The sequence below is a fragment of the Cardiocondyla obscurior genome, linkage group LG11, assembly GCF_019399895.1.
Source record: "Cardiocondyla obscurior isolate alpha-2009 linkage group LG11, Cobs3.1, whole genome shotgun sequence".
Lineage (NCBI taxonomy): Eukaryota > Metazoa > Arthropoda > Insecta > Hymenoptera > Formicidae > Cardiocondyla > Cardiocondyla obscurior.
The window spans coordinates 7,277,117-7,289,223 of record NC_091874.1 but is presented as its reverse complement, the minus strand read 5'-3'; the positions used below and the strand labels follow the sequence as shown (position 1 = coordinate 7,289,223).

Below are 12,107 nucleotides of genomic sequence, written 5' to 3'. Positions count from 1 at the left end.
CTTACTTAGATTTTTCGTTTTTGATTTATTGCGTTTCTTGTTCCCGGTTTGTGTTTTTGTATGTCGGCGAGAACATTCCAATTTTTCCCTGCTAACACTACCGTTTTGTCCATTCACGACAAACGTTTTACTTTCAAAAACCTTACCACCGTTGGACCTGCAAAGTTGCCTCCTGGTCTTAGTAAGCTGCAACTGACGTCTCCGTTTTCGCTCGTATTCGGATCTCGCCATCCATGTCTTGCTGACACTGGAAATAATCCCAAGAGTTTTGTTATCCAACAATGCAAATATCATACCAGTAACTTCGACGGGCAAACGTTTAATCATATCCAGCATTATTTCGATGCCGTCGACGTATGTCATAATCCAGCTGAAAGCTTCCATCGCGTTTGACCTCTCAGAGTGACTAGTCGAGAAAGAATGCCAGAGAGACTACAGACCTCGGTTGATATAGGTGGTGCGATAGGAATAGCCTCCCGTAATTGGTTAAGAAATAACGCGCTCCGATTGGCTGTATATTCGACTGTTCGACGTGTCCTTTGGCTGCTTGTATAACTGCTTATTGTTCGCGATAAGTGCATCTGTAACTCTTTGGTGTTCCGATTGGTTGTTTCTTCCTGTTGACCAGTTTTGGAATACTTGTTGCTAAGATTAATTTATTTCTGTGATATACCTTTCTTCTAAATGACGCGATCAAGTTAATTAATATGCCAAAGTTTGTTTTGTGTAAGTTAACTACACGTGGTAGAAATTTATTTTGCACAACGTACCTTTTCATTCGAGATAGGATACTAAAAATTTTCTGAAATATAAGTTTTTAAGTACATTGCAAAAAATATTACGTTAAAAATAATTTTTTTTGACAAATAAAGCAAAGTTATCGAAAGTTTGCCAATAATACATAGTCATTTTTATTCGAGCAGAATTTTAAAGCGGTTATACATATAAGCAGAAACATTCGAGAATGCGGAAAATTGTCTTCAATGTCAATGCGTAAAATAGAGAAAAATTACAATCACAATGGAAATAAGATTTAATGCAGCATAAAAAACAGCAATAAGTCATAGAAGTAGTAGTAACGAATGTAATAATTATTTTTGGTAAAACAAATAACGTACAAAAAAAAACTTTATTACATTTACAAGATCGTTATTGAATTAGGTGTACATAATAATGTTAAGAAAGTTGCGAAATATTTTAATATTTTATTCTTTAATGTAATATTCGAAGACTAATCTTACTTAGATTATTCGTTTTTGATTTATTGCGTCTCTTGTTCCCGGTTTGTGTTTTTGTATGTCGGCGAGTCCATTCCGGTTTTTCCCTGCTAACACTACCGTTTTGTCCATTCACGACAAACGTTTTACTTTCAAAAACCTTACCACCGTTGGACCTGTAAAGTTGCCTCCTCGTCTTAGTAAGCTGCAACTGACGTCTCCGTTTTCGCTCGTATTCGGATCTCGCCCTCCATGTCTTGCTGACACTGGAAATAATCCCAAGAGTTTTGTTATCCAACAATGCAAATATCATACCAGCAACTTCGACGGGCAAACGTTTAATCATATCCAGCATATTTTCGATGCCGTCGACGTATGTCATAATCCAGCTGAAAGCTTCCATCGCGTTTGACCTCTCAGAGTGACTGGTCGAGAAAGAATGCCAGAGAGACTCCAGACCTCGGTTGATATGGTGGCGGTGCAGTTGCCCACAGTTCTATTGCCCACGTAGCGATTGGCCACGTATCAAATGGACACAGTGCGATTGGACACGAAAAGTTGCTCACCGTTCAAATGACCACAGATCAATTGCCCACCGTTCAAATGCCCACAGATCAAACGCCTACAGAAAGTGAATTTTTGTTCGTTTGCCCACGGATAAATGCCCACCGTTTAAAAGTCCACAGATCAATGGCCCACCGTTCAAAAGTCCACAGATCAATGGCCCACCGTTCAAAAGCCCACAGATCAATGGCCCACCGTTCAAATGATACTTTTATATCATATACAGGGTGAATCAGAAAATGGAAGTGTCACTTACCATATAAGACTGGTTACCGGAAGATATTAATTTAATATTATTATTTATTTGTGGACCACAGTGGACTTACACACAATTTTTGAGATGTTTTTTTTGGCACGTTAAAAGTGGTGTGTAAGTCCACTGAAGTCCACAAATATATAATAATATTAAATTAATATTTTGCGGTCGGTAACCTGTCTTGAACGGTAAGTCGCACTTCTATTCTCTCTGATTCACCCTGTATATCTACATTATCTATATTATTGTATATAAAACGTTTATAAATTGAAAATATCTGTGCTATAGCACGCGTTGTTTATGGATATTACTTTGTGCGAGGCAGTCAGCGGCAGGATAGAATAAAAATAGTAATTAGGAAGTAGGTATTATGCATAGTGTACAGCATAGAAAATTAATCTTATTTAACAATAATTTATTACGTTAAATTTTATAATGTACTGTTTGTTACAGGTATAAAAATAGATTTAACGAATTTTAAAAGTCGTTGCGAAATAAAAAATTAACTGTATACATATATTTTGATATTTTTTAATAATCGGGAAAAAAATTAACTTACTAACTACACATTCATAACCGATAAGAAAAACAAAAGAAATCGTTACGACAAAAGTATTCACACGCAGCCGATACACATTAGAGTTCGGGTTACATCACGTTCTACGCTTGTAAATAAAATAATAGTATCTAAAGCTATAACGTATCACACTGTATCTAAGTCCGTTTTGCAATCTATAAGTATTACAACTGCATGCTCGAATACTAAAAAATAAAACAAGTTACATCAGAATCGCTGCTACATTACAACGGTTTGGTAAAGCGCACTTTGGCATAATCGGATAAAAATATGTTTTACAACTACACAGTCATAAGCGACGAAAAGATACAAAAGCAACCGTTACGACAAAAGCATTCACACGCAGCCGATACACATTAGAGATCGAGTTATATCACGTTCTACGCTTGTACATAAAATAACAGTATCTAAAGCTATAACGTATCACAGTGTATTTCAGTCCGTTTTGTAACTTATATGTATCAGAACTTTGTTCAAAAATAACAAACATCAGTATAAAGTTATGTTGTATCTTTTCCGCACGAAGTAACACGCCTAAAGATTTTATCTCTTAAATCTAAACATATTTTTACATAAATATGCTGTAATGTCTTATGGTTTTCTAATCCTTATGTAAGTTTCATACGGGTCGTTGCATACGGGACAACGCTTAGCTTCCAAACGTTTGATACATGTAACGCAACAAACAAGATGTCCACAAGGTACGAAAGCATGTGTGCGCTCGTTAGTAAGGCATACCGTGCATATGTCTGAAGAAGATTTTGCTTCTGATGGACTTAGAGTTTTCGTTACATTCCAGTCTACATTGTGGAAATGTAGATCTTCTGTAATGCTAGTATCAGTCAAATAACTGTAGTCATCTTCCGGGATTTCGTATACTCCTTCGTCGTGTAGTACCTCTTCCGTGATTTCGTGTATTTCATCAACATGTGATTCGTCGTTTTGAGATATTTATTTCTTCCTCATCTATTTCGTCGTCCGAGATATAATGCAGTTCTTCATCAAGTATTTCGTCGTCCGAAATTTGATACTCTTCTTCCTCGTGTGTTTCTTCATCCAAGATTTGATACTCTTCTTCTTCGTGAGTTTCGTCTTCCGAGACTTGATTCACTTTTTCCTCACGTGATCCATCATCTATAAGAAAAATAGCAGTCAAAATTAATTTAATGTTAATTTATGTTGTTTTATAAATAATAGTTTGCATTGTAACATTACTTTCAGAGTAAACATAATTATTTGTTTCAGATGTCTCTGGATTTTGTATATCTGCGGTATGTTCTCTATTTGTACCTAAACAAAAGAAATTAAATGTTTCTTGTTAATATATATTGTAAATTTTAATCAAATTGTTGTGTTTCGAATAATTTAATATATCACTTATTACCTGCATTTGATTCAGATGCATTTTGCATCTCTTCTGTGGATACATTTTGTATTTCTTGTGTGGATACATTTTGTATTTCTCGTGTGGATATATTTTGTATCTCTTGTGTGGATACATTTTGTATCTCTTGCGTAGATAATTTTGTATTTCTTGTGTGGATATATTTTTTATCTCTTGTGTAAATACATTTTGTATCTCTTGTGTGGATACATTTTGTTGTATTTGCGTAAGTCTGCCTCTGTTACTTCGTCTTCCTAAAATAAGAAATTTGAATAAATTATAAGTTAAAATTTTTACATACAACTTAAATGATGAAAATTGAAAAATAATGTTAATAGATTTAATATGCTTTTAATGTAAAATGTTACAATGTTAATACTTACTTGTTTGAGGAGTTTCGTCTACACGATCGGAGAACAATGTCAAGTCTGCAATCTGAATCTCGTTTATTAATTCGGTATCTGAAAAATGTAGCTGTTATATACTACGGCTTTAAACTTATTTATTTAATCACTATAATAGTAATAAATGACTATTAATTTCCAATAAATTTGCAAAATTTTGTTAGATATGTTATATACATATATCTAAATTTTATACATTTACCTTCTACTGATGCCATTTGTTCCATTTGAACGATATTAGTGCTTCTGTTAAACATTAATAAAAATTCTCTGACTGACAACCTGAAAAGATTGAAACAGTTAAAAATGGAAAGTTAACCAAATTTTCTTAACATAAAACTATTTTAATGTTAAATGTGACAATAATTTTAAAATAATAAAACAATTACCTGTTATTAGTTAAATCTTCTTGCGCAGTTATTATTTTTCTATCAAGCTCTATAGTAGCCCTTTTACGAGGTCGTCTAGGTTTAACACCATTATTTAAACGACGTAAATCCAATTCTTGATCCATAATTACATGTAACAATTTATCTAAAAAATAAATAATAGATCATTATTTAATTGGTACAAATAAATTAAAAACTGTAATGTTGTATAAAACAATATTAACCAATATTTATATAACATAAATATAACTGCTTATAAATATAACATAAATATAACTATTATATAATTTTGCATATATTAACGATATAATTAAAAATATTTTAGTATGCATTACCTAAGAACGTCCAGACATTGATATTTGTTGTCCCTAATTTTTGTGCAGCAATATTGTGGAAACTTTCCACAATATTATTAGTCCGTGCAGGACAATGGTAAGTACTAATTTTCGATGCCATATTTAACCAAGTAAGTCTCAAATATGACATAAATTGTAAAATATCTGGATATTTATTTGAAAGTCTGTCAGCTTCAGTTTGTATTATAAGCAAAGCTTCTTGAAACATATCTGGTGGTAATAAAGGCAATGTCATAGTCATGGACAGTACAACTTTTGGTATATTTGAGATACGAAGTTGTCGCCAATTACGCAGTACAGCCTGAAAAAAAAATTTAATATATTATACTGTTGTTTTTATAATGAAACCTACAACATCAATTTTATCTCATATTAGAAACAGTATAATTACCTGATTGAAATGAAACCAACATCCAGTTAGGTTTGCTCTAGGAAATTTTTTACTTAAAGACTTTACTGCCGCCATTTCAAAGTCACTCATTATAAATTTAATATTATGTTGAAGTTGTGGTACAAGTTGTATAATTCTGTCCCATAAAGCATCATACACAGCTGTTGTACGTACATCACATAATATAAATATTGTTGCAATACCCTAGAAGAAATAAAATATTTATCTTATCTACAGATGCATCTAAAAAGTAATAAAAATATCTTACCGTATTCATGTGTCGAATGTGTATCGAGTATAGTTGAGCAATATGAGGAACACGTGGCAAGACCTGAAAAGAAGAAAATAAATTTTTATTACACTTAACATTTTTCAATATCTTGGTGTTTTCTTTAATTTTTGTAAAATACATTACAAAAAAAGTGTATCAAAAATTTGTTGTATTACAAGAAGTTAGAATTGTACTCACAGAAAAAGTACCATCCACGTAGATTTCAGTAGCAGAAGATAAGGCTTGCAATAAATCATTAGTTGAGAAAATAATCGCTGTTTTTTCACTAGTTGTAATTACGGTTTCTTTACGAATATTCTGCATAATGGTAGAGCTTTGTAGCATATTGTATAATGATGCCAATGTCGTAGGTATAGATAGCCGATTCTTCATACGTTCACGATGCATAGTACATCTAACCGATGGAAAACTCAAATATTGTGCTGCATCTTGATTCCTAGAAAAAAGTATATTAAAAAATGATTTTATGTTTCTAAATAAATACAACATAGAAATAAAGTATTAAGGTGACTATACAACAAAGAACAAACAGTAAACGTGATATTTGTTTGTTATTTGTTGACTTATTGCTGTCTGAGTCATCAATTATCATTAAAACAACGTTGATATAATATACAAAATATACAATATGGTATTACCTTCGGCATACTGTATCAAAAATTTCTTTAAGTCCAGTAGAAGTTTCACGGGCAAGCTTTAACATTTCTTTTTTCATATCATTTTGAACTTCGATGAATGGCATTTTTTCATGATTATGCTCCCTCGAAACTTCTACATTATTATCTTTTACAACAACACAGCCTGGACATTTTAATGACTTTCGTGAACTGCATCGATAAACATTGTTATAGCGTCCATCAACAGAGTACAAATAATCATCGTAAACATAGACAAAAGTTCCCGCTTTATTTCCAGAAATAAGTTCCATCTAAAACATATAAAGTTTATAACGTTAGCTCGATATTTCATGTTCCAGAAAATCACTTTTCAATTATCTGATTTTTTAAAATATAGTATAACTAATATCAAACTACATTAGTAAAACAACAATGTGATATGTATGCCATCCAAAGTTCTATACATATCTCTTTGCAAATGCACAGGAAAGATAAAACCTTATTTAACTCATGTGCGACGCACAACGATAAATTACTGCTTTTACTTTTTTAATCAAAACATGTCTAGGGCACAAGCACATAATACACAGGAGAAAAATAGAATACTTGAAAAAATCCTTAAATAAAGTAATGTAACACACATAATATTCTGCTGTTATTTATGTATAAATAATTGACATGCTTAAAATAAATCTATTTGTATGAGTTTTAAATAATTAATGATTAGCGGAGACGAATTCCTAGCCTTCCCGGCGCCGTCGCGTCACTCAATACGCACTTTAAATAAATAACGTTTAATGCTAGCCCTTTCTTTGTTTCATCAGACAAAGATTAAGCACGTATTGTGTCTTAATAACGATCTGCAAATACGCAGTGCCATTTTCTGGCTAACGTCACGAACAATTGTGAAATTAGAACTATAACATCCGGCTAGCAACGCAAGACGATCCTGCGGATTCTGAGATCGCCGGGAACCCCGGGATCGCGCCCTCGCTAAAACAAAGAACTTGTGCTAAGCACTTGTCATCGATCTGCTAATAGCGTCAGTACCCCCTGAGTTTTGCCCGAAGACTCTTCATGCGATTTTATCGTGACGAATTCAACTCTATTTTAAAAGCAATTGTGTGCTTGCTTTTTCACTTTCGCGATTCGCGCTTGCTTCAAATTCGCGTGGCTCGCGTTGGTGAAAATTTGTATTCAACAAGTTAAGAATAAAGTGCAGAATTTTCGAGAACGCATTAAAGATAAATCATCCTTTCCCAACTCCTTCACCTCATTCTTGCGAACCTGGAATTTGCCGGAACATTTGGTCCTTCGAGCCGAATTTCTTATCCTCGCCTCGCATTTAAACCTAGCCAAGCGTTCTAGTGATCTTTGAGTGAAGTGAATAAATTGTGAAAAATGTCAAAGTCTTACGAAGCTTTAATTCATGCTCAAGTTGAGCTATACGGTCGAATATCGCGTGCGGTTGAAAATTTACGGAAAATCGGTGCTGCAAACATTACTACCGGCGCCGTAGAAACTCGCCTTCAGCTGCTCGATAGCAATTGGGCAAAATTCGAGGCGGCCCACGATGAATTGTGTACATCTCACTGGAAGGAGATTGAGAGCCATGCCTACATCAAGGATGGAACCTTTGCCGAAGCAGAGGAGTCATATATCACTCAACGAACCGCCTTTCTTGATTATTTAAACGAAGCAAAAAAAACCGACACCGAACGGGATATAGCTACCCAAGCGGTCGCTCGAAGACAGCTACCGCGTATCCAGTTGCCAGAATTTACGGGCAAATTCGAAGAATGGCCAGCTTTTAAAGACTTATTCTAATCTATTATCTCTAAAGACGCTATTCTTGGAGATGTGGAAAGACTACATTATTTAAAAAGATGCCTCAAAGGAGAGGCCGAACAAATGGTCCGGAACATTCCCATGACATCCGAAAACTATCAACGTGTTTGGGACCTTTTGGAGGAACATTTCGCTAATAAACGATTACTTGTGCGCGCGTGCTTTGCATCTCTAACTTCTATGCCAAAAATGAAAACGGAATCTTTTCCCGACTTGCGCAAGCTCTTCCATACGATGCTGCAAACCGTCGGAACTCTTGAAGGAATTGAGCGCCCTATTGCCGATTCTGATTTATTCGTGCATCTTATTACTGAATTGCTGGATCCCCGATCAAGACGCGAGTGGGAAACTTCAATTAGCGGCACAAGCGATCCGCCAACGTATGAGGAATTGAAAACGTTTCTCGAAGGACGATTGCGAACCTTGGAGGCTCTCCATCCCGTACCGGGAAACTTTGAACGATTTCAACAAAAATCAACATCAACTACTACTTTGCGAGGACAGCGACAATCCTACATTGGGAAAGCATTTCCTACCTCACCAGAAAAAAGGTCATCAAGGTGCGTGCTATGCAGTGGTCCACATTATATTCTGAGCTGTCCCGAATTCGCAAAAAAGGGCCCCAAGGCTCGAAGGGATTATGCTTCCTTTCGCCAGCTCTGCTTCAACTGTTTTGGACAACATCGCCTCGCCACCTGCCCTTTTACAAGAAGCTGTACAATCTGTGGACAAAGACACCACAGTACCATCCACGAAGCCTGCGTCAGCTCCCCAGACTCCGGAGCCGGAGGTCAACGAATTACAGCCGGCGCCAAGCCTACCACAACGATCCCGACGACGCTGACAAGCGCACAACCGTCAACCACCGTCGCCTCAACCCAGCCAAGGGAAGCATCTGTTCTCCACTTGCATAACGATTTAAGCTTGCATGTAACTATTTTATTAGCAACGGCGCGAATATATGTTAAAAATCGTTATGGCCAGGAAATCCTCGTACGTGCCTTAATTGACCCGGGTTCGGAAGTTTCTATTATTTCAGAATCACTAGCTCAAAAATTGCGGTTGCCCCGTCAACCAGCTACAACTGCCATTTTCGGTATTGGCGGCACTAAATCCGGACAAGCTCACGGTTGCATCTCACTCGATATTACTTCAAGTACCCGGAGCGCTTATAAATTAAAGGTTTCGGTTTTTGTATTGCCTCGCGTTTCTCTCAATTCAGAACGATCCGTTCATTTGTCAAACCATTGGCCGCATTTGCAAGGCCTGGAATTGGCTGACCCGAATTTTCAGGATTCTGATCCGGTAGAAATTATCCTCGGTGCCGCGGTTCACGCATTAATTATTGAAGACGGGCTTCGTAAAGGAAATCCTAATTCTCCTGTCGCGCAAAAAACTTCTTTGGGATGGATTCTTTCGGGAATTGCAACGGGCAGTACGTTGGATTCTCTGGCAATTGTTCACCTTTGTAATACAAAACACGACTTAGCAAAATTAGTCATGCGTTTTTGGCAGCAGGAGAAGGTTGAGGGGGGAGCGATTCCTCAAACTCCAGATGACATCTGGTGCGAAAAACATTTTATAAAATATCATAAGCGTCTTGATTCCGGCCGATACATGGTCAGTTTACCAATAAGGGAACAAAATAGTAATTTCCTTGGCTCGCGCCAGCTTTCTTTACGCATGCTTGAACGCATGGAGCGAAATTTTCAGCGCAAACCCGAACTTCGGGTATTATACACAAGATTTATGACAGAATATATCGAGCTCGGGCATATGTCCATAGTACCTCCTGCCGACCTTTCAAACAAAGCCATCTGCTACTTGCCGCATCACGGCATATTTAAAACAACAGAAAACAATTCCGCAATCCGCGTCGTATTTAACGGTTCCGCGCAGTTACCGACGGGAGAATCTTTAAATGACAAACTACTTAGCACCTCTCGGTAATATATTAAATAATTGGCGTTGCTATAAAATCGCTTTAACCACTGATATCGAGAAAATGTACCGCCAGATCCTTATAACCAAATCCGATCGAGATTATCAGCGAATACTCTGGCGTAGCTGGCCCTCCGATTCTATTTGTGAATTCCAACTTAATACAATTACATATGGTCTCACTTCGGCCCGCTTCTTGGCAATACGCACATTACGCCAGCTTGCCGAGGATGAACGGGTCAACTACCCTTGCGGAGCCGAGATTTTGGAAAAGGAAACTTATATGGATGATATTCTGACCGGTGCTGACACACTTTCCGACGCTAAGGAAAAACTATATCATTAAAATCTGCCATTCAGCGGGCGGTTTACAGCGTACCTACCAAACGACAAGTACTGTCGGAAACCGCGCGACTTTTTGATCCCCTCGGGTGGCTAGGCCCGGTCATCGTCCGCGCCAAGATCTTATTGCAATCCTTCTGGCTCCAAAAAATCGACTGGGATCAACCTTTATCAATAAAGGATCAAGAAACTTGGAAAATTTTCCACAAGGAATTGCGTGAAATCGAAGAAATCTCATTACCACGTTGGATTTATACCTTTTCAACCGATTGCACAATCGAGTTTCATGGATTTTCGGATGCTTCAAAAAAGGCATATGCTGCCGTAGTTTACATTCGGGTAACTACGATCGAGAATAACGACTTCAAATCCAGAATTGCACTACTTCAAGCAAAAACAAAAGTAGCACCTTTGAAAACCATTTCGCTTCCACGCCTGGAACTAAATGCTGCCGCCTTGCTTGTCAAATTAATTAATAATATAAAACACGGCGCTAGATTTCAAATTGCAAATATTCATTTATGGACTGATTCAACTATTGCTTTGGCCTGGATTCAGGGCCATCCATCTCGATGGACCACCTTCGTAGCCAACCGAGTTACAGAAATACAGGAAACACTTCCGGAGGCTCAATGGCGTCACGTGCCTGGAGAGGAAAATCCAGCGGACTGTGCTTCTCGTGGTCTCTCCGCCGTTGCATTTAAAAATCACCCCCTGTGGTGGCAAGGACCGACATGGCTACAGCATACGGACCACCTGCTACTCAGGCTCGTTGGCAATTCTTCCTTTCAAACCAAAGAAGAAATACGACCTGCCAAAGCACATTTGGGGCCTCAAACGCCAGAAGAAAATCCCATCTTGCTTAGATTTTCCAATCTGCAACGATTTCTAAGGGTCTGCGCCTTGTGTCGTCGATGGTTGCTAAAAAATTCCGGTAAAAGAAACGAACCCATCTTGCCAAATGAAATTGAAGAAATTCAAAACTATTGGATCACCACCATTCAAGCCATCTGGTTTTCTGAGGAAATAAACAATCTAATAAAAAATAAACCCCTCTCTTATCAGAATCCTCTTATCAAATTTACGCCCGTTCTTGACGAGAAAAAATTACTGCGTGTTGGCGGGCGGTTGCAACACGCTGCGATCTCCTTTGATTCCCGAAATCCAATACTATTGCCCCGCAACTCTCATTTTACAAAATTAATTGTCGATACCTGCCACAGGCGCACACTGCATGGCGGGGTGCAGTTAACTTTGGCCGCCATTCGACAACAATACTGGATTATTGGTGCCCAAACCTTAGTAAAAAAACCACATTCATAAATGTGTTGTTTGCACTCGCTGGCGAGGTCAATCGCCTCATCCTTTAATGAGTTCTTTGCCTAACGCCAGAGTTTTGCCGTCTCGCCCTTTTCATAACACTGGAGTCGATTACGCAGGTCTAATTTTAATAAGAACCTCTAAAGGACGAGGCCAGAAAAGCCACAAGGGCTTCATTGCTATTTTTGTGTGTTTTGCTACGCGAGCAA

General features: G+C 37.3%; 1 protein-coding gene across 1 annotated transcript; it reads left to right on the top strand.

Moving 5' to 3' along the window:
• The first annotated feature begins 7,848 nt into the window (after positions 1-7,848).
• On the top strand, positions 7,849-11,901 carry LOC139106718 (uncharacterized). The gene is made up of 3 exons (XM_070663657.1): positions 7,849-8,233; positions 8,291-10,026; positions 10,597-11,901. The coding sequence occupies exons 1-3, from the start codon at positions 7,849-7,851 to the stop codon at positions 11,899-11,901; spliced, it is 3,426 nt and encodes a 1,141-aa protein (XP_070519758.1).
• The last annotated feature ends 206 nt before the right edge of the window (positions 11,902-12,107 follow it).